Source organism: Lampris incognitus, chromosome 14, assembly GCF_029633865.1.
Source record: "Lampris incognitus isolate fLamInc1 chromosome 14, fLamInc1.hap2, whole genome shotgun sequence".
NCBI lineage: Eukaryota > Metazoa > Chordata > Actinopteri > Lampriformes > Lampridae > Lampris > Lampris incognitus.
In genome coordinates, this window is record NC_079224.1 from 48,655,864 (window position 1) to 48,679,992 (window position 24,129).

The 24,129-nt window shown below is 48.7% G+C and overlaps 2 protein-coding genes across 5 annotated transcripts in view; one reads left to right on the forward strand and one right to left on the reverse strand.

Moving 5' to 3' along the window:
- Positions 1-11,419: 11,419 nt before the first annotated feature.
- On the forward strand, positions 11,420-13,245 carry sft2d3 (SFT2 domain containing 3). Of its 2 annotated transcripts, none has more exons than XM_056293541.1 (2): positions 11,420-12,822; positions 12,858-13,245. In XM_056293541.1, exon 1 carries the CDS (start codon positions 11,490-11,492, stop codon positions 12,135-12,137), a length of 648 nt encoding a protein of 215 aa, XP_056149516.1. In that variant the 5' UTR covers positions 11,420-11,489; the 3' UTR covers positions 12,138-12,822; positions 12,858-13,245. The 2 variants fall into 2 exon arrangements, with proteins under 2 accessions (XP_056149516.1, XP_056149517.1); XM_056293542.1 differs by having other exon boundaries at positions 11,420-12,786.
- Positions 13,246-13,620: 375 nt separating this feature from the next.
- The window catches only part of wdr33 (WD repeat domain 33), a 46,761-nt gene continuing 36,252 nt past the window's right edge, over positions 13,621-24,129 (reverse strand). For all 3 annotated transcript variants that reach the window (XM_056292835.1, XM_056292833.1, XM_056292834.1), the window contains exons 17-21: positions 23,713-23,770; positions 19,610-19,928; positions 17,168-17,328; positions 14,965-15,153; positions 13,621-14,572 (exon numbers count right to left, since the gene is read on the reverse strand). In XM_056292835.1, the coding sequence (XP_056148810.1) occupies positions 14,424-14,572; positions 14,965-15,153; positions 17,168-17,328; positions 19,610-19,928; positions 23,713-23,770 (876 nt within the window). In that variant the 3' untranslated portion in view covers positions 13,621-14,423. The remainder of the gene's footprint in view (positions 14,573-14,964; positions 15,154-17,167; positions 17,329-19,609; positions 19,929-23,712; positions 23,771-24,129) is intronic.

The following is a 24,129-nucleotide window of genomic DNA, read 5'->3' on the forward strand; positions in this document are numbered from 1 at the left end:
GGGGGGTGCAGAAGACCAGGGGTGTGCAGAAGACCAGGGACATGCAGAAGACCAGGGGGGTGCAGAAGACCAGGGGTGTGCAGAAGACCAGGGGTGTGCAGAAGACCAGGGACATGCAGCAGACCAGGGACATGCAGAAGACCAGGGGGGTGCAGAAGACCTGGGACATGCAGAAGACCAGGGACATGCAGAAGACCTGGGATGTGCAGAAGACCAGGGACATGCAGCAGACCAGGGACATGCAGAAGACCAGGGGTGTGCAGAAGACCAGGGACATGCAGAAGACCAGGGACATGCAGAAGACCTGGGATGTGCAGACGACCAGGGGTGTGCAGACGACCAGGGACGTGCAGACGACCAGGGGGGTGCAGACGACCAGCCGTATGCAGATGACCAGGGGTGTGCAGAAGACCAGGCGTGTGCAGAAGACCTGGGACGTGCAGAAGACCAGGGGTGTGCAGAAGACCAGGGGTGTGCAGAAGACCTGGGACGTGCAGAAGACCTGGGACGTGCAGAAGACCAGGGGTGTGCAGAAGACCAGGGGTGTGCAGAAGACCTGGGACGTGCAGAAGACCAGGCGTGTGCAGAAGACCAGGCGTGTGCAGAAGACCTGGGACGTGCAGAAGACCAGGGGTGTGCAGAAGACCAGGGGTGTGCAGAAGACCAGGCGTGTGCAGAAGACCAGGCGTGTGCAGAAGACCAGGGGTGTGCAGAAGACCTGGGACGTGCAGAAGACCTGGGACGTGCAGAAGACCTGGGACGTGCAGTCAGAGGAATCTGTTGAACAGCGAGCCTGAAAGGTTTTCAGACGGCTGCTGAGTCACAGTTTCCATCACGGCGGTCCGACAAGTCGTCAGCTCAGGAAAACCAGCAGAACCGCTTCGCTTCATTTCTACCTTTCTCTGGCGTCCTGGGCTGAAGGTGAAGAAGCTTTATTTATCGACACGACACCGAATTCTGCAGAAATGTCTTCGGGACATGTTACACACACACACACACACACACACACACACACACACACACACACACACACACACACACACACACACACACACCGAATTACAGCGCGTGGAAACAATGGAGATTGAAAGCAGGAATACACCGCTGGTTTCAGTGGACAGACCTCTTTAGAGAGCATGAAGAGTCAGCTTCCAAAACTGCAGCGCCCCCTGGTGCTCTGTCTCAAACATTGTTTTTGTCTTCAGACAAGTCACACATAGCTAAATAAACATGTGAAAAACAAAAAAGCACTAAATGAGTAAAAAGAAAAAGAACCCTAGTAAATAACTGACGACACAGGCCAGCAGAAGTACAGACATGTTGGAAGACGTTGTGTTCAGGATCCAAACAGCCGAGAAGAAGCTCAGCCGAGAAGAAGCTCAGCCGAGAACCGTGTGTAGCCTGGCTGCCATCTCTGGAGATGATGGAACACGGTTTGACCCAAACACCTCCAAAACCAGAGCAGGTTGAGTCACTTCATCTGACACAACGTTCATGGACAGACATGCTTCATCACTCACCTACGTGACCTCTTCATCTTCAGGCTGACTCCAGTTGTGTCCACATGAACTGAGTCAACCTTCTTTGGGTTCCTCACCTGGGTTATTGAGCATGAAGACACCTCCAAAATATGAACTGTACCTCCTGATGAACTGTACCTCCTGATGAACTGTACCTCCTGATGGATGAACTGTGCCTCCTGATGAACTGTACCTCCTGATGAACTGTACCTCCTGATGAACTGTACCTCCTGATGAACTGTGCCTCCTGATGAACTGTACCTCCTGATGAACTGTGCCTCCTGATGAACTGTGCCTCCTGATGAACTGTGCCTCCTGATGAACTGTACCTCCTGATGAACTGTGCCTCCTGATGAACTGTACCTCCTGGTGAACTGTACCTCCTGATGAACTGTGCCTCCTGATGAACTGTGCCTCCTGGTGAACTGTGCCTCCTGATGAACTGTATGAACTGTGCCTCCTGATGAAGTGTGCCTCCTGATGAACTGTATCTCCTGATGAACTGTACCTCCTGATGAACTGTGCCTCCTGATGAACTGTACCTCCTGATGAACTGTGCCTCCTGATGAACTGCACCTCCTGATGAACTGTAAAGAGCCTGGTCTACACAAGTTATGGAGCACAGTTCGGCTCTTGTTCCTCACTGAAACTGCAGGGTTCTTTGGTGATTGCTTAGCTTTTCTTCTTTCACTCTGTTAAGACAAATTTAAACCTTAAAACTCAACGGTACACCCACCTCCACGCTGTCTGTCTCCCCCTGCTGGCAGACAAGAGCACGGCGCTCTTAATCGCTCCACGGTATGCCGCTTTCCTGCTCACCTGTAGAGCACAGCTGAGTTTGGTAGCATCGCAAAGGGATCAGAATATGGCAGCAGATACATATATTCATCCCAGATCAGCTAAGCTGCTCTTGTACTACTACTACTACTAGTACTACCACCACCACCACAACTACTACTACTACTACAATGCTACTGCTAGTACTACTACTACTAGTACTACCAACACTACTACTATTACTGCTACTGCTACTACTACTACTACTGCTACTGCTACTAGTACTACCACCACTACTACTACTACTCTACTACTACTGCTACAATGCTACTGCTACTACTACTACTACTGCTACTAGTACTACCACCACTACTACTATTGCTGCTACCACTACTACTGCTACTATACTGCTACTGCTACTACTACTAACACCACCACTACTACTACTACTACCACTACTGCTACTGCTACTAGTACTACCACTACTACTACTACTATTATTACTGCTACTGCTACTAGTACTACCACCACTACTACTGCTACTACACTGCTACTGCTACTAGTACTACAACTACTACTATTACTATTACTACTACTGCTACTACCACCACCACTACTACTACTGCTACTGCTACTAGTACTACAACCACAACTACCACTAGTATACTGCTACTACCACTACTACTATTACTATTACTACAACTACTTCTATTCTGCTATTGCTACTAGTGCTACCACTACTACTATTACTACTACTACTAGTACTATACTGCTACTGCTACTACCACCACCACCACTACTACTACTACTGCTACTGCTGCTGCTGCTCCATTCTATTCTATTTGATACTGGTCTTGAGCGGAGTACATAGGTGTTAAATATCAAATGCATGGACCCTCTTACACACTGAGAGAGACCACATGTAGGCCTGCTGGGTCTGAAACACCTTCCATAGCCGACGTCATGCCTGCTCAGTAATCCAAGTCAGAAATCACAGAAGGTTGAATCGCTTCATGTGGACACAACGTGTATTGAGAGATACGTTTCCAGTTTCGTGGTCATGTGTACTACTCACAGAGTTTCAGTGGTCATGTGTACTACTCCCAGAGTTTCAGTTGTCATGTGTACTACTCACAGTTTCAGTGGTCATGTGTACTACTCACAGTTTCAGTGGTCATGTGTACTACTCCCAGAGTTTCAGTGGTCATGTGTACTACTCACAGTTTCAGTGGTCATGTGTACTACTCCCAGAGTTTCAGTGGTCATGTGTACTACTCACAGTTTCAGTGGTCATGTGTACTACTCCCAGAGTTTCAGTGGTCATGTGTACTACTCCCAGAGTTTCAGTGGCCATGTGTACTACTCCCAGAGTTTCAGTGGCCATGTGTACTACTCCCAGAGTTTCAGTGGGAGTAGTGGTGTCACTGCAATCGTCGATGACATCCTGGTCTATGGCCGGACCAAGGAGGAGCATGACGCCAACCTGCAATCCACACTGGAGAGGACCAGAGAGGTGAGAGTGCGTCTCAACCCGGAAAAGAGCAAGATCCGTGTCATAGAGGTCAGTTACTTTGGATACAGGCTCACACGCGACGGCATCAAACCGGACCCCGAAAAGGTAAAAGCCGTGAAGGAGATGGAGCCACCACGGAACAAGGCTGAGCTGGAGACCATTCTGGGGATGGCGAACTACCTGACTGGATTCGCCCCCAGGCTGTCCGAAGTAAACGCACTCCTCCACCAGCTCCTGAAGCAAAGCAGTGAGTTTTTATGGGATGGAACGTAGAACTCCGCTTTCCAGCAGATGAAGGACCTCATTGTCCCGAGCCCAGTCTCGTCATGTCATTCCAGCGGAAGGCACCTGAGCAGTGGACCGCAGCTGAGGTTCAGGAGCGTCTGGACAGTCACATGAGAAATGTGAGAAAGACAGCAGCCCAATCCTGACACACTGTGGGTTTGTCAGCTTACAGTCAGAGCCCTGTGGCTGATTCCTTTCACCTTTACGAGACTGGCATGTCTCAAGCTGCCTCGGTGGCATATCGGCAACAGCCCCCACCTACCTTTCTGCCTCTTCTGCCCTGGCTTGCAGTCATCCTCGGTCAGACAACATGATGGTGAACCCATGCAGCCCTGCCTCCTTGTCCATACCTCCCACTGCTGTTTCAAGTTCAACGCCAGCTACCGAGCCTGGTGTTCAACAGGTCGTAACTATGTTTGACAAGGTTCTGTCCCAGTGCAGCGCCTCCCATGCAATCAGTCAAAGGCCAGGCAGCCATCGCCCAATCAACCGTCAGCCGGTCTGCCGTGAGGCTGGCCAGCCCCGTAACCAGCAAGATTCTGAGCCATTAACATGCAGAGTTTGTGGTTCCAGGGACCACTCCACCTACACACACTGTAGACTTTATAGATTGTGCCTCAACTGCTTCGGTCCCGGTCAAATGAGACACGAGTGCCCGCAGACCTCCCGTTCCCCAGCCATGCCAACCGCTTCTCCCTACAATGCTGATTTAAACTAGCCCGCCCATGTTGTGAGAGGAGTAGCATGGGCAGTGCTGGTGACACCCTGAGTGAAGAAGAGGATTTGCAGTCAACTTACGTGAACTGCTGTAGTACTCTTTCTGATGACAAAACAGTAATTGTTGTGGGGTCGCATAGGGTGGAGGAGCTAGCGACCTATGCTCCAGTGTCCATTGGGGGCCAGTCTTCTTTGAAGGGGATGCTCGATTCAGGGAGCATGTCATGCATGCTCAGTGTAAAGGCAGAGTCCAAGCTTAGAGCCACTGGTGTTCTCCCTAGTCTTCAGCTTGTGCCCGAGAAGGTGGTCCTTGTTGGCTGTGGTGGCCTTGCGACACAACCCAGTTGTATCTATGACTTGGACATTGAGATTTATGGATCCAAGCTCAATGTGCTAACTTTCCTTGTTCCAGGGCAGAGAGATGAGCTTATCATTGGAAGCAATGTTATCAGGCCCATAATACAGAGGATGAAGTCTGATGAGAAGTACTGGGAGCTTATCCGCTCCAACACCTCGGACCCGGAGTGTGAGCAGTTTCTTCAGTTGCTCAGTTGCATCACTCGTTGGACTGGTGCTGAAATGCCCAACAGAGTTGGCACTGTTAGGCTACGACAGGCTGTCACCCTTGCACCACAGCAGGAGTATCTTGTATGGGGAAAGTTGCCCAGTAGTGTCCCTGTGTCACCTGGGAGCACCATCGTTGTTGAGCCCACCTCTTCCCGTTCGTCTCCTAAAGACATCATTATTGGACGGGTTGTGGCACCCATGTGGGGAGATCGCTGGTTCCCAATGAAGATCCTGAACCCAACATAAAGACCTGTGACATTGTGCCGCAATGCAAGAGTGGCAGATGTATTTGCTTGTGTTGCTGTGGAGGATCTTCCGCTCTTCCATATTATTATATTATGATCTTATGTTGTGACCTTATATTATTATCTTATATTATCTTATATTATTATCTTATGTTATTATCTTATATTATGATCTTATGTTATGATCTTATGTTATGATCTTATGTTATGATCTTATATTATATTATGATCTTATATTATGATCTTATGTTATTATCTTATATTATGATCTTATGATCTTATGTTATGCTCGTATATGTTATGATCTTATATGCTATGGTCTTATATGATCTTATATGATCTTATGTGCATTTTAACTTCTGGAGTCATTCTGAATTGCTAGTTCATCTAGTATAGAGTAAGTATCATCTTTCTTGCTTAACAAGTTGCTATTAGTCTTATTCCAGCTGCTTGAGTATTAGTGCTTTTGTCTATACGTCTGCTGCTGCTTCCTAGTGGGATCTTATTCTAGCTGTATCTGTTTTTCACCTAGTGTATCCTGAAATATTTCTTGTTGCCTAGCTGTTTTGACTTAGTTATCCTTTTAGCTTATAAATATATTCCTTTGTAACTTTGTTTGCAGGTTTAATAGTATTGTGTGAGGTTTGATAAAGTTTTACACAAGTGTCCAGTTTCTGGGCAATAAGCCTATTTTCAGTGTACCTCTTTGGCCAATTTGGTGTTAAGTGGCCAGGGTGTGGCCTGCACTCATGGCAGACAATTAGCAATCAGTGTTCTTTAAATCACTGCTGCTACTTGGAAGCTAATGCTTCCAAGCATCAGGCAAACAAGCCTAGGTTGAATGAAGGCTAGAGTGAACAAAGGCAAGCGTGACTTTTTCAAGCCAAGACTTCATCAAGCAAGGACTGCTCTTTTTAGATCCGGTCAGTCATCTGTATTTTGTGTACCTAGTATAGACTATGTGTTTCCTTCGCATACCTGTCCTTTCCTCTTCCCGAGGCTGGCATAGACGTTGGGTCACTCCTAGGCGCTGTGACCCTACCAATCTCATCTATCTCACTCTCTCCACTCATGTTGAGCAAGTGGTGATGGGAGGGCTCTGGAATTGCCAGTCTGCAGTGCCGAAAGCTGAGTTTATCTCAGGCTACACATCCTTGCTCTCCCTCATCTTTCTTGCTCTAACTGAGACTTGGATCATGCCAGAAAACACTACCACACCCGCAGCTCTGTCTGATGTGTACTCTTGTTCTCACACTCCCAGAGCTGGGAGTCGAGGTGGTGGTACTGGCCTGCTAATCTCCCTGAAATGGAAATACTCTCGTTTCCATTCCACAATTTTCTCCGCCCTCTTTTGAATTTCATGCTGTTACTGTCTCTTATCCAGTCAAACTCACCATCGTGGTTGTGTACCGCCCACCAGGCCCCCTTGGTGAGTTTCTGGAGGAGCTTGACACACTTGTCTCGCACTTCCCTCTTGATGACTCTGCACTTATCCTTCTCGGTGACTTCAACATCCACACTGACAAGCTAGATCCTCTTCTCTATTTCCTCTCCTCCTTTGACCTTCACCTCTCACCCTCTCCTCCTACCCACAAGGCCAGCAACTAGCTGGACCTTATCTTTACTAGACACTGTCCTATTTCCAATCTCTCTATTACTCCCCTCCAGCTTTCTGACCACTATTTCATGTCCTACTCTCTCTCCCTCTCTTCACCCCCTCAGCCCCTCCCCCTACCTACATGGTTTCCACCCGTAGACACCTCTGCTCTCTCTCCACCACTGATCTTTCTTCCTCTGTTACCTCTATCCTGCCTACACCTGAATCTTTCTCTCTCCTTACCCCTTGACACTGCTACTGATCTTCTTCTCTCTACCCTCTCCTCTTCTCTGGACAATCTCTGTCCCCTCACCTCCAGGCCTGCATGCCCAACTCCACCTGCCCCTTGGTTGACCAACTCAGTACGTACTGACAGACGGCGCCTGAGAGGGGCAGAACGCAAATGGAGAAAAGGCAAACTCCCAGAGGACCTTATCAACTTCCAGTCTCTTCTTTCCACTTTCTCCTCCTCCCTTTCTGCTGCTAAAGCTGCCTTCTATCACTCCAAAATCCTATCCTCTGCCTCTAATCCTAAGAAACTCTTTGAAACCTTCTCTAGACTTCTTCAACCCCACATCCTCCTCCTACTTCCTCCCTTCTCCCTGATGACTTTGCTAACTTCTTTGACAAGAAGGTAAATGACACAGATCCTCCTTTTCTCACCACCCAGTTAGTGCTGCTTGCACTAGCCCACCCTCTGCACCCTCCTTCACCTCTCCATGTCCCACCCTATCCCACCTCGCTCCCCTCTCCCCTGACGAGGTTCTAAACCTCATCACATCCAGTCGCCCCACCACATGCTCCCCTGACCCAGTCCCCTCCCCTCTTCTTCAGTCTATAGCACCTGAACTCCTTCCCTATCTAACCCACCTCATCAACACCTCCCTCCAGGCAGGATGCTTTCCATCTGCTTTCAAGACTGCTAGAGTCACCCCCCTTCTCAAGAAACCACCACTTAACCCCTCTGATGTCAAAAACTACAGACCAGTTTCCCTTCTACCCTTTCTATCCAAAACTTTTGAACGTGCTGTCTTTAACCAACTTTCTTTGTACCTCCACCAGAACAACCTCCTGGACCCCAACCAGTCTGGGTTCAGGGTGGGTCACTGGGCAGAGGCAGCCCCCCTTGCAGTGACAGAATCGCTGCGCTCTGCGAGAACAAACTCTCTCTGCTCTGTCCTGATACTCCTGGACCTGCCAGCTGCATTCGACACAGTGAACCACCAGATCCTCCTCTCTACCCTCGAGGGGCTGGGTGTCACAGGCTCTGCACTCTCAGTGTTTGCAACCTACCTGACGGGTCACTCCTACTAGGTGACATGGAGGGGATCTGTGTCGGAGCCTCGCAGACTGACTACAGGCGTTCCACAGGGTTCGGTTCTGGGTCCTCTCCTGTTCTCCCTATACACAACATCCCTGGGTTCTGTTATTCGCTCGCATGACTTCTCGTACCATTGTTATGCCGATGACACTATATTATGATCCTATGTTATTATCTTATGTCATTATCTTATATTATTATCATATTATATTATGTTATCTTGTTATGATCTTATATTATTTTATGATCTTATATTATTATCTTGTTATCTTGTTATTATTTTATATTATGATCTTATGTTATGATCTTATATTATCTTATGTTATGATCTTATATTATTATATTATGATCTTATGTTATGGTCTTATATCTTGTTTTGTTATTTTAACATGTTGGAAATAAAACCAGTCAACAGCCCGCACCCTGCTCTGCCTGCCTGGTGGTGTAAGGTCGCTCCAGACTGACCTCCTCCAGGACGGCGACTCTCCCAGGCTGATCAGCAGACCACAGACGCGCTGAACCCAGCGAGGCAGTGGTCGCGTGGCCACGTCTCTTGGAACCGTCGGTACTGCTGCTCAGCTTTTCTTCTGGGTTTCAAAGCGACGTTTTTACCAAACATCTGCAAGCACTGACAGCAGGACTAGCCTGCTGGGTTTACGTACTCACGTTGCCTGGATTGTGTGTGTGTGTGTGTGTGTGTGTGTGTGTGTGTGTGTGTGTGTGTGTGTGTGTGTGTGTGTGTGTGTGTGTGTGTGTGTGTGTGTGTGTGTGTGTGTGTGTGTGTGTGTGTGTGTGTGTGTGAGTGTTGGGTCGGACCCTTTAGTCGACTGGTTAACGTTGTCGCTTGCGGTGCTGAAGATACGGGTTCGCGTCCCGGCTGTGGCGACGGTATCTCGGACTGCCCCCCGAATTCGCTACAATATTTGTGTGTGTGTGTGTACATACACACAGAGTGTTGTGATGCGTCTAGTGCAGCAGTGTGTAGTTCGAGGGAAGGTGCACGTGTTCTTCCAACCCGCTTGTGTCCTTCCTGCCCTTAGCTTGCTGCCGCTGGCTAGCCTTTGTGGCTAATAGGGCAGCATCCTAGCGTGTAAGCCTTCCCTTGCCAGTACATAGCCTCTCCTTCACCAAGACTCCTGCCAGGCCTCCCCGTGGCCACACATGGTAACTGGGGTCTTGCGGCCCCAGGCTAACTCGGCAGGGGATCTCGGAGCAGCAGTGGGCCCCAGAGATACGGTGTGCAGGCCCACCCTGGTGAACACACCCTGGCACCTATCAACCACTGCCCCGCTGCCTTGTGGGTGAGTCTGGAAGACATAAGGCTAAGGGAGCTCACCCCAACAGAAAAGCAAGCTGTGGCGGCACGCTTCGAGGCGGTTTCCAAAAAACTGGATTTCCGGCAGCCCCCTGCAGTTGTGTGGAGGTGCCGGTCGTCTAGGGATCCCCCTTGCCATCGGAACCATCTCCTCTACAATCAAGTCATGTGGCTTTGGGAGAAGTGCACCCCCCATGCCACTTTAAAAACCATCTCTGCTGCGCAGGTATCTTCTGCTATCTGAGTCCTCAAAGGACCCACAAATAGAAGAAGATGGTCATCATCGGGCACCATGGACAACCAGCAAGCAAGCAAGTGTGAGTGTGTCTGAGAGAGAGACAGAATTTGAATTTTAAAGCAAGTCTTTGTTTAACAAAAAAATTAACAAAAAACAGACTTGAAATCTTTCTAAACATAAACAATACTCATCAAAGTACAAACACTCAATAAGCAACTTTTAACAATCCCAAAAATCAACCATTCACCAACAACTCACAACACAACAAACAGGCAAGACCCCTTTTATCCAAGCTCTGCAGAAAAACCAGCTTAGCCTTTATGGTCTGAGAGAGAGAGAGAGAGTGGGAGAGAGAGAGAGAGAGTGAAAGAGAGAGGGAGAGAGAGAGAGTGGGAGAGAGAGAGCGAGAGTGGGAGAGAGAGGGAGAGAGAGAGAGAGAGAGTGGGAGAGAGAGAGAGAGAGTGGGAGAGAGAGGGAGAGAGAGAGTGTAAGAGAGAGGGAGAGAGAGTGGGGGAGAGAGAGAGTGAAAGAGAGAGAGAGTGGGAGAGAGAGAGAGAGAGTGGGAGAGAGAGGGAGAGGGAGAGAGAGTGGGGGAGAGAGAGAGAGAGAGAGAGTGAAAGAGAGAGGGAGAGAGAGAGAGAGAGAGAGAGAGAGAGAGAGAGAGAGTGGGAGAGAGAGAGAGTGAAAGAGAGAGGGAGAGAGAGAGAGTGGGAGAGAGAGAGAGAGAGTGGGAGAGAGAGGGAGAGAGAGTGGGAGAGAGAGGGAGAGGGAGAGAGAGTGGGAGAGAGAGAGAGAGAGAGAGTGAGTGAAAGAGAGAGGGAGAGAGAGAGAGAGAGAGAGAGAGAGAGTGAAAGAGAGAGAGAGTGGGAGAGAGAGAGAGAGTGGGAGGGAGCTGTAAACTGACAGTAGGCTGGCTCATCTGCAGCTGCCCCCCTGCTAATCTTAAGTGGGTAAAGTAGAAACACAGGAACGTTTAACAAAAAGAAAACAAAACAGGAAGTGTGATGCAAAATGGGTCGCGGCTCGGATCCCATAATACATCGAAAACACAGTGCGGGCCGGTAACTGGAGACCCCTGATCTGTCCAGGGGTCTCCCCGCCTGCCGCCCAATGACTGCTGGGATAGGCTCCAGCACCCCCGCGACTTTCTCTCTTCTTTGTGTGAAGCACTTTGTGGCATTGTTTTAGAAAAGTGCTCCATAAATAGAATGATGATGATGATGATTCTCGGTATGGATGACGGATGGATGGGACGGAGCTAACCGCATGCCATGAACATACTCATTCCGATACAGCAGGGGGCGGTGTGCACCTTTAAAGCCGGTTTGGCTCCGCCAGTACAACGAGGATGAAGACGGCTCACTTCCTGTTTGGGTTTTCCAGCCGGTCTCGCCATGACCGAACTCAACCGACAGCTTCAGGAGTATTTGGCGCAGTCCAAAGGAGCCAAAACCATTTCCCAGTCCAGCTCCAGTACGACGGTAAACGTGGATGAAGGCGACTCCGTACAGGGAAGCTGGTTCGGGAGGTGGTCCAGCCCGTTCCCCGCGGGCCACAGCTCCAGCGGCGCCTTTGCGTGGCCCTGGTCCCCGGAGCCGGACCCCTGTCTGCCGGGCATGAGCCGGAAACAGCGGCTGGTCGCCTTCGGGGTTTGCGTGGCGTTCTCCGCGGCGTGTTTCGGCCTCTCGGCGCTGTACGCGCCGCTGCTGCTGCTCTACGCGCGGAAGTTCGCCCTCCTCTGGTCCCTCGGGTCCCTCTTCGCCATAACGGCCGCGGCGGTGCTGCGGGGGCCCAGCAGGCTTATCGGCTTTCCTACCCCGGGGGCCGCCGTGTACCTGTGTTCTCTGGCCGGGACTCTGTACGCGGCCCTGCACCTCCACAGCACCGTGCTCACCGCCGCCGGGGCGCTGCTCCAGGTGGCGGTCATCGCCGCCGCCCTGGTGTCCCTGTTGCCCGGCGGGAGCGCAGGCATCCGCTTCATGGGGGGCATGGCTGCGTCCGCCATCAAAAGGACCGTCTCTGGGAAAACGATGCCGATATGACCCTTGCAGACGGCAGTGAATGACCGACGGTACTGGACGTTCCTGGCAGGTCCGTCGGTATTACCAAGACATTCCAAAGAACTCTGCGGTTCAGAGGGACCAGTTCACATAGTTCAGATTATGTCGTGGGGAGCAACCGCATTCCAGCCAGGGAGACTGGAATCTCCTCCCCCTCCCCTAGTGTGACTTTGACAACATCTACTTGGATGGAAAAGCTCCGACTTGTGGGAGCTGTGTGTTGTGTGGTCTGAGTGGGTCGAGTTGTGGGAGCTGTGTGTTGTGTGGTCTGAGTGGGTCGAGTTGTGGGAGCTGTGTGTTGTGTGGTCTGAGTGGGTCGAGTTGTGGGAGCTGTGTATTGTGTGGTCTGAGTGGGTCGACTTGTGGGAGCTGTGTATTGTGTGGTCTGAGTGGGTCGACTTGTGGGAGCTGGTGTGTTGTGTGGTCTGAGTGGGTCGACTTGTGGGTGCCGGTGTGTTGTGTGGTCTGAGTGGGTCAAGCCGGTGTGTTGTGTGGTCTGAGTGGGTCGACTTGTGGGTGCCGGTGTGTTGTGTGGTCTGAGTGGGTCAAGCCGGTGTGTTGTGTGGTCTGAGTGGGTCGAGTTGTGGGAGCCGGTGTGTTGTGTGGTCTGAGTGGGTCGAGTTGTGGGAGTGTGTTGTGTGGTCTGAGTGGGTCGAGTTGTGGGAGTGTGTTGTGTGGTCTGAGTGGGTCGAGTTGTGGGAGCTGTGTGTTGTGTGGTCTGAGTGGGTCGAGTTGTGGGAGCCGGTGTGTTGTGTGGTCTGAGTGGGTCGAGTTGTGGGAGTGTGTTGTGTGGTCTGAGTGGGTCGAGTTGTGGGAGCCGGTGTGTTGTGTGGTCTGAGTGGGTCGAGTTGTGGGAGTGTGTTGTGTGGTCTGAGTGGGTCGAGGTGTAAAGCAGAACTGAAGTTTTTCATGTAGGAAAAGAGATTTTCCACCTCTTTACTAAAAACAAACAATTACTGTAACTGAGTGCTGTGGCTCTGACCTCTGACCTTCCCCACTGGTTGCTTATCAAGGAATCGGGGCTTGTCTGCTACCATGTTAAGATGGTTAATTCCCGTAACCAGGAAATAAAGAAATGTGCTGATCTGCAGTTTCAGCGTGTGATATCTTCAGTTCGTTTCTTCTGGTCCTGTGTTGCCACGGTCGGAAGTTCAAACTTCATTTTTGAAGCTCTTCATGCCAGCAAGTGTTCCTGTCTCTCTATGGTGTATTTAACACAACAATTAAAAAACATCCCAATTAAGTTTAGTAGCATTTGGTGTGACAGTTGGGCTGTGGTGGAGTTTGCCAGGGAAAACGACGGGGTGTAGTGCTTTCCGTCTTGGTCGGCGGCAGACAGTGCTGCGTGTGAAGAGAAGACTTGTGTTCATGCAGGTATGAACAAGCTGGTACAAGACCTTTCTTTACCTAGGAAGGCCAAACAACACAACTCGCCAGCACAAGAAACAACACACTGAATTCAGTAAACTTTGCACAAACTCTATTATAGGCCTTATACAAAAATGGACAAAAACAGGAACAATCTCAAGACAAACTGTACATTTAGAAACACAGGAAGAAGAAAACCTTGAGATCTGAGGGTGCCTGTCAATGACAGTGATAATTCTCTCCAGTATTAAAAATTACATGAATGGAGCCGAGGGCGCTGGGAATGACACATTCAAAGCCACGGTTCTGTTTTTACTGCCAGTCAACAGTTTGGTTTCCAAACTTGGTCCCCGTCAGGAGGGATGGGTAACTACCGGCCACCAGTCAAACGCTGGTACGGTTTGGTCGTGGCTGATACGTTTGTCTAGTCTACCAGATAACCACTGACAGGGAACCAGCCACTCTGTGGAGGTGCTACTCTGATAAAAAAGGAACGATCTACTCGGCTGGTGAAACACAAAGAAAGTGGTCGTGGTTGGTACATTTTCGGACAGTCTCGTATCTCATAGAGTCCTGCCCAAACTGGTGACAAACAATTTTACTGACGGAGAAACATCGTCCCTTCTGGCAGGTCATTGTTGTTACTTCCCATGTCAATCAGTTAAGATCACCACCCCCACGGAGACAAGTAAGAGTCAAATCACAGCTCTGTGGGCAGGGCTTATCGCCATAGTGATCGTTAAACACATCCACAGAGTTGTTGTCTCTTCTCTCCAGCCCAATACACATCAGTGGAGCCTCCACCGGGATCCCACAGACAGAAGTCTCTGCTTCAGCTCTCCATCCTCTGGTCTCTGTATGGAAGAGGAGGAGGGGGTTTGGGGGAGTCTTTCTCCAGAACTACCGACCTCGGCCTCCCCTAGCTGCTCCTCTGGTCATGCTTCTCCTGGGCGTCGGTCCTGAGCCACCACCCCCACCCGAACCCCAGCTCCCTCGACCCCCTCGTCCTGATGGTCCATAGCCTCCCTCATCCCGCATCGAGGAGCGACCTTCACAGAAAGAGAGCGAGCGAGCTGTTATGTATTCTGTGTATAGACAGTTATTGCTGGACAGTAAATCAAAGACAACAGAAACAGGCAACCAACAAGCAGTCCTCCACCAGGAAAAAAACAAACAAAATAGCAGAAGGGAAATGGTCATGTGTACATAAGAGCAGATTTTCTCCTTCAGAGCAGCTGTGTGATGCCTCTCGTTTTTAGTTGAATTCATCATCAGGGCCACCAGTTCTACGAGCCTAGACCCATACCTAGAAACATGTGTACTACGATTGTAAAGTGGTGAAATATGGCTGTCTGAGTGGGCTTCAACTTTTTATCCCTCGCTGGTTTTCACCCCCCCCCCCAAAGAACTACCTGCCATTGGAAACACATAACCAGTTTACCTTGTCCGTCAGGTCCTGACCCAGGGGATTCTCTGTCTCGTGGGTCTCCAGTGCCAGGGCCGTCAAGCCAGGGGCGTTTGCGTGGGGGGAGTGAGGCCATGTCCATTCCCTGAAGGGAGGAAGAGCGCTCCCGGCTGGCAGGGGAGGAGCCGTCATGCATGGTCTGACCTTCCCGGTAACCTTCATGACCTTTGAGAAAACACATGAGTTTTGGTATGGAGACGCCAAGAGGAAAGGGAACAAACCATTTTAACCAGCATTAATTTTACTGTTAGATAGAATGTTTTAAGAACAGAAAATAACAGGGTTGGTTGCCCCCTTGTGGCTGGAGGACTGAGCAGCCTATCAGCCAAAACGAACTGCTTTTGGCTGGTGTCAGGATGCTTCTGTGAATTTATCGCCAAGTCTATGTACAAAGGCTGGATGTGTGACTTTACTTCAGTGGATACTTTATTAAGTCCTGTGGGGATACTGGGGTGTTGGTTATCTGCCCGTCGCCCTCTTGCTGCCTCCTCTCAGGGGTGTCGGACTAAGAATCAGTTCCTAGAGTCTCTGAATCCACCAGGAACCTCTCTACAGTCAAATGGATGCTGTGTGTTCATGATGGTACTTGGAGCCTAGCTTGCTTTTAGCACCAAAAGTCATAAGTTCTGTACTACTGGTCCAATGGCAGGATTCTGACGACAGCATCATGACAGCAGGAACAGCATCAAGTGCTTCCCAGTGCTCTCGTTCATTCATTCACTCTCGGAACCAGCTTGATCACATTCAGGGTTGTGGTGGGTCCAGTCTCAGTAGGCATTGGGCATCACAGAGCCCCAACATACAACCCCTCTCACACCATTCCTTGTTGTTCATCATTCCTATGAACAACTAAAAGTCTCCAGTTCACCTGGTATGCATGTCTGTGGACCCAAATGAACTCCAGACAGGACAGGAGTAAAGCCAGGATCCTCTGACTGTGAGGTGGACAGGGCTAGCCACTGAAACACCAAGCACAACCAGCCCTACAGAGGTTCCTGCTGGTTTCAGGGGTCTGACTGGTCTAACCCCCTGAAAGAACAGCTGGATAATTAGACACCCCTTTACCTGGATCTCTCCTGCCCTCCCAGGAGTCCTGACTCCTGCCTCCCTCATAGTGGGGGGGGAACTCATCAGGGATGGGGAGCAGTCCCTGTCGACCCCCACCTGGGACAACAACTAGCGGGGAGGAGGGGAGGACCACATCAAAGAAAAAATCCAAGGAGACAGAAATCAGTAGAAAGGTAGAGATAGAGGGACAGACAAAGGTCAACAGAGCGACAGGTACAGGGAGATATGGACAGATGGAGACAGGTAAATAGAGACAGGAACAGGTTTATGTAGACAGAGAGGTACAGATCGACAGATACAGAGAGATACAAGCAGGCAGAGACAGGCAGATGGGTAGGTACGGGGAAAGAGATGCAGGTAGACGGGTGCAGAGACAGGTAACAGGTAGCGAAATCACAGGATTAGAGATAGTGGAAACTAATTCAATGCAGAGAGGTGAAAAAGTGGATAATGTTGAAATATTCAATTATTTCAACCGCTGCACCTGAAACCTGCTGCCGTGTTGGAATCTGTATTCTACGTAAAGCCTTCTGTATTTCTGTATGGTGTTTCAGAGAGATGGCATACTTCATATTAACGCTTCATATCAACACTTCAAAAACATGTTCAAATCCATTCACTTTCTACATTGAAGTCGCTTCCACTCTTGTTTGGTTTTCGAAAAAAAAAAATCACACCTGGAATATTCATGAAATCTCTTTTCCAAGCCTGGAAAAGTTGTGGATCATAGTTTGTCAAGTTGAAGGAATTTTACGAAAGTTCAGTTTAGCAATTTTTTGTCCGCTGAGTCAGCTGCTGAATGTGAAGCTTTGCTGTTCAAAGATCAACAACAAGCCAAATAAGTTCTCCAATTCTGTGTGTGACAGCACAGAGCGCGACCAAAAGAACTGAGAATCTTCACATTATTCAACAGGAAATGCTACTTGAACAAACAGAATGGTCAGCTGAGCTACGGCAGGTGGCTCAGCTTCATTAGCCTGTGTTTCTGTAGACCTCTTCTGAAGAGACAAATGCAGCGAGAAAACAGATGGGTTCAGAACTTTAAAAGAGAACGTCAGCAGGAAACTGATCAAAGATCATTTGTGGAGGTCTGTACGAGTGCTTCACTCACCTCCTCCTCTGGGTGGACCCCCAGCACGGGACGGCCTCCCCCTGCCACCGCCATCCCAGCCTCGTCCCATCTCGTCAGAGGAGTCAAAGCTCTCCTCCTGGCTGCCATATTCATCAGTATACCCTCGGCTCCCGGGACGCCCGGGCCCACTTCCTCTGAACCTGGAAGAGACGACAGGTCCTCTGTCAAACCTTGCTCGTTATCCACAAACACACGTTTCTAGCAAATAACAACAACTTTATTCATATAGCACTTTTCTACAACAATATTACAAAGAAATAAAACGAGGCAAAGCAAAAACGAGTAAGACCAAAGAAGTAAGAGTAAAAATAAAAACAGAATAAACAAATAAAAACAAAAATCAAACATTTGTAAAAGCTTTCATAAAAAGAACAGTTTTAAGACGAGATTTAAAGGAAGCCAGGGACTTGGTTTGTCTGAGTTTGACAGGAGGAGAGTTACATATTATGGAAATAGCCACAACATACAAATAACCCAGTAGGTTTTATTTACCAGAACCAGAACCTCTTTTATTGCTGTGTGCACTACATGCACTGGGACTTTAGCGTGGTGTTTTTGGCATAACCTGCCTCCCTCCGCATGCAGTTAGCACCAGAAATAAGAACCTTATGGCGGGTACGTGGCGCAGGCTTAGATGCACGGACCTTGGTGTGGCGTGTAAAGGCCGACAGGTGTGGAACGAGTTAAGTGACGATTTGAAAATGTCATCATCCATACGAAATGAAAACATAAATCAATTCAGAAATATACTGCTGACTGATATACCCAAAACTGGCTAACTATAGGGCTAGGACTTTAGATTTATTTTTCTTTGTAGGTTTTATTTCTTTTCTTTCCTTTCATATCTGCTACTCTTTATGTAAATGACTTTGATTAAAGTATGGGCCCCCGTTCATAAGCTCTGCTGAGCTTCCTTGGAGTGTCCCTTTTCACACCATTTTGTGTATTGTATTTGTATAACTTGTATTTTTTCATTTTTGTGTGAAATAAAGTTGAATAAAACAAGATAAAATAACAATAAAATAAGTATGTGAAAAAAAATATGACAGCTGATGATTGCTTATGGCATGAAAGGGGCTTGTACTGTCAAGTAAAGAATTACTTGAGTCACTGGATTTTACATGTAGTAAAGACAGATGCAGGGAAAAACGAATCCATAGCAGAACAAGCCTGTTTCATGTGCCACGCACTCACCAGCTGCCACGGTGGTGAAACAACAAAGAAGAAACACAGCCAATAAATACCATGCTGCCCAGCGCCACGCCCCTAGTTGCAGTGCACAACAACAAAGGGGAGGAGAGGAAACATTTGAAAAATAACTTCTGAAAATTACAGTCAATGGGGGAGGGACTGGGGCTTGTTTTGAAAAAGGACATGTACTTGAATTTATTTCTTAAGGTATTGCAAATGATAATACAGAAAGAAAAAAAGATGATGAACGGAAAAAAAAAATAATCAGGGACACCAATAATGTTGGCAAACTATGTATATACACAGATCTTGGGGGGGCGACAAAAAGTAAGTCTGTCAGGGCGTCCGGGTGGCGTGGCGGTCTATTCCGTTGCCTACCAACATGGGGCTCGCCGGTTCAAATCCCCGTGTTACCTCCTGCTTGGTTGGGCGCCCCTACAGACACAATTGGCCGTGTCTGCGGGTGGGAAGCCGGATGTGGGTATGTGTCCTAGCCACTGCTCTAGCGCCTCCTCTGGTCATTTGGGGTGCTTGTTTGGGGGGGGGGGCTGGGGGGAATAGCGTGACTCTCACGCGCAACGTCACCCTGGTGAAACTCCTCACTGTCAGGTGAAAAGAAGCAGCTGGCGACTCCTCAAGTATCAGAAGAGACATTTGGTAGTCTGCAGCCCTCCCCAGATTGGCAGAGGGGGTGGGGAGGGTTGGAAGAGTGGGGTAATTGGCCGGATACAATTGGGGAGAAAAGGGGGGGGTAAGTCTGTCAGTGGGGGGCTGTGAGATCCTAAAGAGACTGACACGCTACAGTCAGACATCATCTGACTATCAGAACCAAAATCGGTTTGTTGTCACATTACCAGGAATCAAGGTGGTAAATGGATGACTTTATACAGCGCTCTTCTAGTCTACCGACCACTCAAAGCACTTTTACAATGGATGCCTCACAGTTACACACTGACGGTGAATGCTGCTATTCAAGGCACCAACCTGCTCATCAGGAGCAGTTAGGGGTTCAGAGTCTTGCTCAAGGACACTTCGGCACGCTCTCTGGAGGATCCAGGGATTGAACCAGGAACCTTCCGATTACCAGACGACCCGCTCTACCTCCTGAGCCATGCCCCCCCAAGCAGTGCACTTCTTACTTAGGATGACAACATTTAGATAAACTAATATACAAAAGTCATGACTAAAACCAAAGTAAACTAAAAAGAAATATGAGTGAAAAACAGTCACCTCTCATCCCTGCGCCCACGGAACTCTCCGCTCTCACGGGGGAATCTCTCTTCTCCACCCCAGCTTCCTCCATTCCCTCCTCCCCTGTGACCTCCACCCTGGTAGCTCTGGCTGGGTCCCTGTCGCCAGCCCTCCTCGCCCCGACTGTGAAACTCCTGTCCTCCCTCAAAGTCCTGCTGCCCACGCCGCCCCTGCTGGCCATCTCCCCAATAAGACCCCGAGCCCTGGTCTGGAGCCCCTGGCCCACCAGCACCCCCAGGCCCCTGGCGGTCTGAAGGGGGACCAATGTGATGGTTGGGTGGAGGCCCACGGGATTCGCCTTGGATGAAAAGGTGGAAAGGAAACAAATAGTTATGATAACGCTGCAGTGCATTGTGGGTTGACAGTAGGACGTTTGGGTTGCTTTAGGCACACCAACTAGCTAACTAGCAACAGAGGACAAAGACCGCCCATAAGATTTATGGAGAGATGAGTCATGTGATTACATACCGAAATCAAACAGTAATGAACGGAAGCGTTGGGTTTACTGGTTGTGTTGGCACTGAAGTGACCCAGCCAGGCATTCTTAGTGCCCTCAGGCAGTGGCCCCACAGCACTGCTGGTTTTTAATCTGTCAGGTATCGCAGCTGTCTAATGAGGCAGTTGTCAGAGCTGAAACAACAATCTAGCCTGTCCAATAGACGAGCAGTCCTCAAGTTCTGAGGACAGAACTGTTCTAACCATGGGTATACTCTAGAACAGCAGTTCTCAACTGGTCTGGCCTTGGAATCCACATTTTCCTTTGGTCATTAAGTCGCGACCCACTTTTATAGAATTCAAACCAATCAAATTTCTCAAAATGGGGCTAGTAAACACACATACACAATGTCATCATGATCTTTTTTAACACAGATTATATTTTCCTCCCCGCGGTCACAGCACGTTACTCTAGCAGTAAGAAACTGGTCCTGATGATGACCATGAACACAACTGCATGTTGCTGATCCTGCTGAATATGAACAAAATGATCATAACTGCACGTCTGTTGACACACATAATATGACAACCTCTCCGAGTAGGCCTACTAAATGGGGTGTTTTCACTTAATGTATGTGGCCATTAAAATTTTTTTTTTCTCCAAACACTAAAAATGCAAGAGACTCGATCTTCCATGGCTTCCCCCAAATACTTGTGATTCAAGTGCCTGTGTTTTTAAAATGAGGATAGATTGACTTCCACGACTGACACCCACCTCAGCTACACAACAGGTGACTGTGCAGTGGTGGTAGGGCTGCACGACGTACCGTTTCAGCATCGTAACTGCGATGTGACGCAAGGCGAATGAACTCACACACCTCATTATACAACTTTGTGCTGCTTGATACTGAAGGAAAACTGGCACGGTTTTCATTTTCCATGACTACTCTACAAGAGACGCCTGCCTGACAGAACATCATGTAGGCCCATTTCACTCCGGTTGGACTACTGACACACTGACGTGTTCGTCTGTGTCCCGGCTAAAGACACGCTGCTCAGTTACATCCTCATGGCGGACCGAGGCATAAAAAAACATCCCTAGTGATAATGGCTGTGTTGCGGGTAGGTGAAATAATACATCATTAAGCTGGAACATTTAATTACACTGTCTAAAATGTGGATGAATTAGCAGATCCCAGAGAAAATTTAAAAAGGAGAATTATAAACAAAAAAAAGGAACGGCAGGAAGTTTTAGTGAAATACTTCAGCATGACGTGAGACGGGCTGGGTATGTCACATGCAACAGCTGCCAAGTGTTTATGTGCATGACAGCTACAAAACTGGCACCTCAAACATGGCGGACCACGTTACCCATCACCCTGCATGCGTACGCCCTCCTGAGGGATGAAAACAACGTGTGATCGGCTGCCGGTCTCTAAATCAGAGACATTTCTGTTTTATTTTTGGATTTTTCCTCCTTTTTCTCCCCAATTATACTTGGCCAATTATCCCACTCCCTGGTCACTGCTCCAACCCCTCTGCCGATCTGAAGAGGGCTGCAGACTACCACAATGCCTCCTCCGATACATGTGGATCGACCACAGGAGGCGCTAGCACGGTGACCAGGACACATACTAACATCCAGTTTCCCACCCGTAGACACGGCCCATTGTGTCCGTAGGGGACGCCTGACCAAGCCGGAGGTAATACGGGGATTCAAACCGACGATTAGGCCACGGAATAGACCACTACACTACCCGGACACCCGGAGAAAAATAATTTGTTTGGGCGGGTGGATGATTTATGTGTACATGCAGAGTCGGATGACGTCAGAGCCGATTCATGCATGACTACACTCGGCTGCTGCGCGGCATCGTCTATCAGACGCCACCTCCTCCTACTCCCGTACGAATGGTGAAAAAGGCATCGTTCACTTTTTTTTTTTTGGATCCCCCCCTTTTCTCCCCAATTGTACCCGGCCTATTACCCCACTCTTCCGAGTCGTCCCGGTTGCTGTCAGCCCCCCCACCCCCGCTGATCCGGGGAGAGCTGCAGACTACCACATGCCTCCTCCCATATATATGGAGTCACCAGCTGCTTCTATTCACCTGACAGTGAGGAGTTTCACCAGGAGGACGTAGCGCATGGGAGGATCACACTATTCCCCCCCAATCAGACACCCAGACCGTCCAGAGGAGGTGCTAGTGCAGCGTCCAATTGTGTCTGTAGGGGACACCCGACCAAGCCGGAATTAACACGGGGCTTCGAACCAGAGGTCCCGACGTTGGTAGGCAATGGAATAGACCACTACGCTACCCGGACGCCTGGCACCGCTCACTTTTAACAACTGCCCTACAAAAGCACCCAATCATTCTAGAATGATTCATTCTTTCCAGACAGAGCTATTCAAGTCATCTGGTGAAAATTCCTATATTTGCCCATACCGCAATATATATCGCACAAAAAATATGAACAGGTTTGAGCTCCTCCTTCATTCAGTGCACTATTGAAAAGCTGCATGGCCATAAGTGCCGATGGTCTAAATCGCCAGCCACTGAAAGTAACTTCACACAAATGATGACTGACATAGTGTGATGATGATGATAAAGACTGCTTGTGAGAAAACGCATAGTTGTAGATGGAATTTCAGAGGTAAAGCGCTGTGCATTCACCTACGTTAGCAGGGGACACACTTAGGAGTAAACAATTTGTTGAATAACACTTTGTCGTGGCTACAACAAAACGAACATATCCATAAGAAGTCCTCAGTCAGCTGCTAGATACTGATGGATCAGCAGCACGACATGACACGAGACATGAGACGGGGCGATAGCATGATCTGGGTTAAACAGACAGTCAGTGTGGGACCTGGTAGGATGTAGTCGCATATTATTCAGACAGAGACAGCTCCATGCCAACACAAAACATCCAGTAAGCTTGACAGCTTTCTTTCTTCATTTGAAATGGGCACACTGACACACGTCAGGGACTGTACTGTGACCGAGCACACAGCGTCTGTGATTGTGTATGAATGAAGCTTTCGTTGGGATTGTATATGCTCGTGGAATATATGGTGGAAGAAACCTGGACGTTGACAGCTTCTGGTCAGAGGTTTTATCAGAGAAACAACGGCAAGGCACTGCTTCACAGAAATCATGAGGCATCTTCGTTGACTACAGACAGGAGGGGCCTGAGCGTCTCTTGGCTGATAAATTAGCATATAAACCTGTCTGCTACAACAGTGTTGACACTGATTTGGTTGTTTTTTGTGTTGTAAAAAACAACAGGATTTATATGTATATTACAGCTTAAAAGCATGGTGTTTAATACTTTTGCATTAAAAGTGTGTAGGAGATATTTTGACTGCAAACATTTGCTGCAACAGCACCCCCGCTGACAGGCACATATTCACGTTTGCCTGGTTGCTGATGTGGAATTAAAAGGGTTGGCTTTTCTAGAGTTGAAAGAAAAATTGTTCAGTTTTTGACCAAACACTCTGTGACCCATTCAGAACGTGTCTGCGACCCAGCAGTTGAGAAACAGCACTCTCAAGCCTACGTTACCATGCCCACAACAGTAAACACTACTCAGGGAAAGAGCTCATGTAAACATACAATGGAATGAATCCGTTCAACAAGATGGCCTACCTTTACTGCTGGGGCCTTGCTGTCCCATCCCATGCATCATAGGCCCAGAGTTCTGGCCCTGTCACAATCAAATTATAATAATTACCAGTCACATCATATGGCACATCGAACAACAGTGTCATAAAGAGTTTTGCAAATATTCAACCAATCATTAAAGGGCAATAAAATTACTTGCTGTCACACACATCAAATGCTCATCTGAACCAAGCTTAATCAGGACACTGGTCCTCAGGTAGAAAGCCATGGAACCCAACAGAAATACTGAACTACTGTTCACTTGCTATATCTGTTAATCCAATTCAGGATACAGGGAAACTGCAGTCTATTCTAGAATGCAATGGAAGGAGGGCAAGGAAACACCCTGGACAGATCAGAGAAGGTTGAATCAGTTCATCAGCACACAACGTTTACTGACAG

Bases quoted from the DNA above. Each gene is read 5' to 3' on its own strand.
- sft2d3 (XM_056293541.1), top strand. From the start codon at position 11,490: ATGACCGAACTCAACCGACAGCTTCAGGAGTATTTGGCGCAGTCCAAA.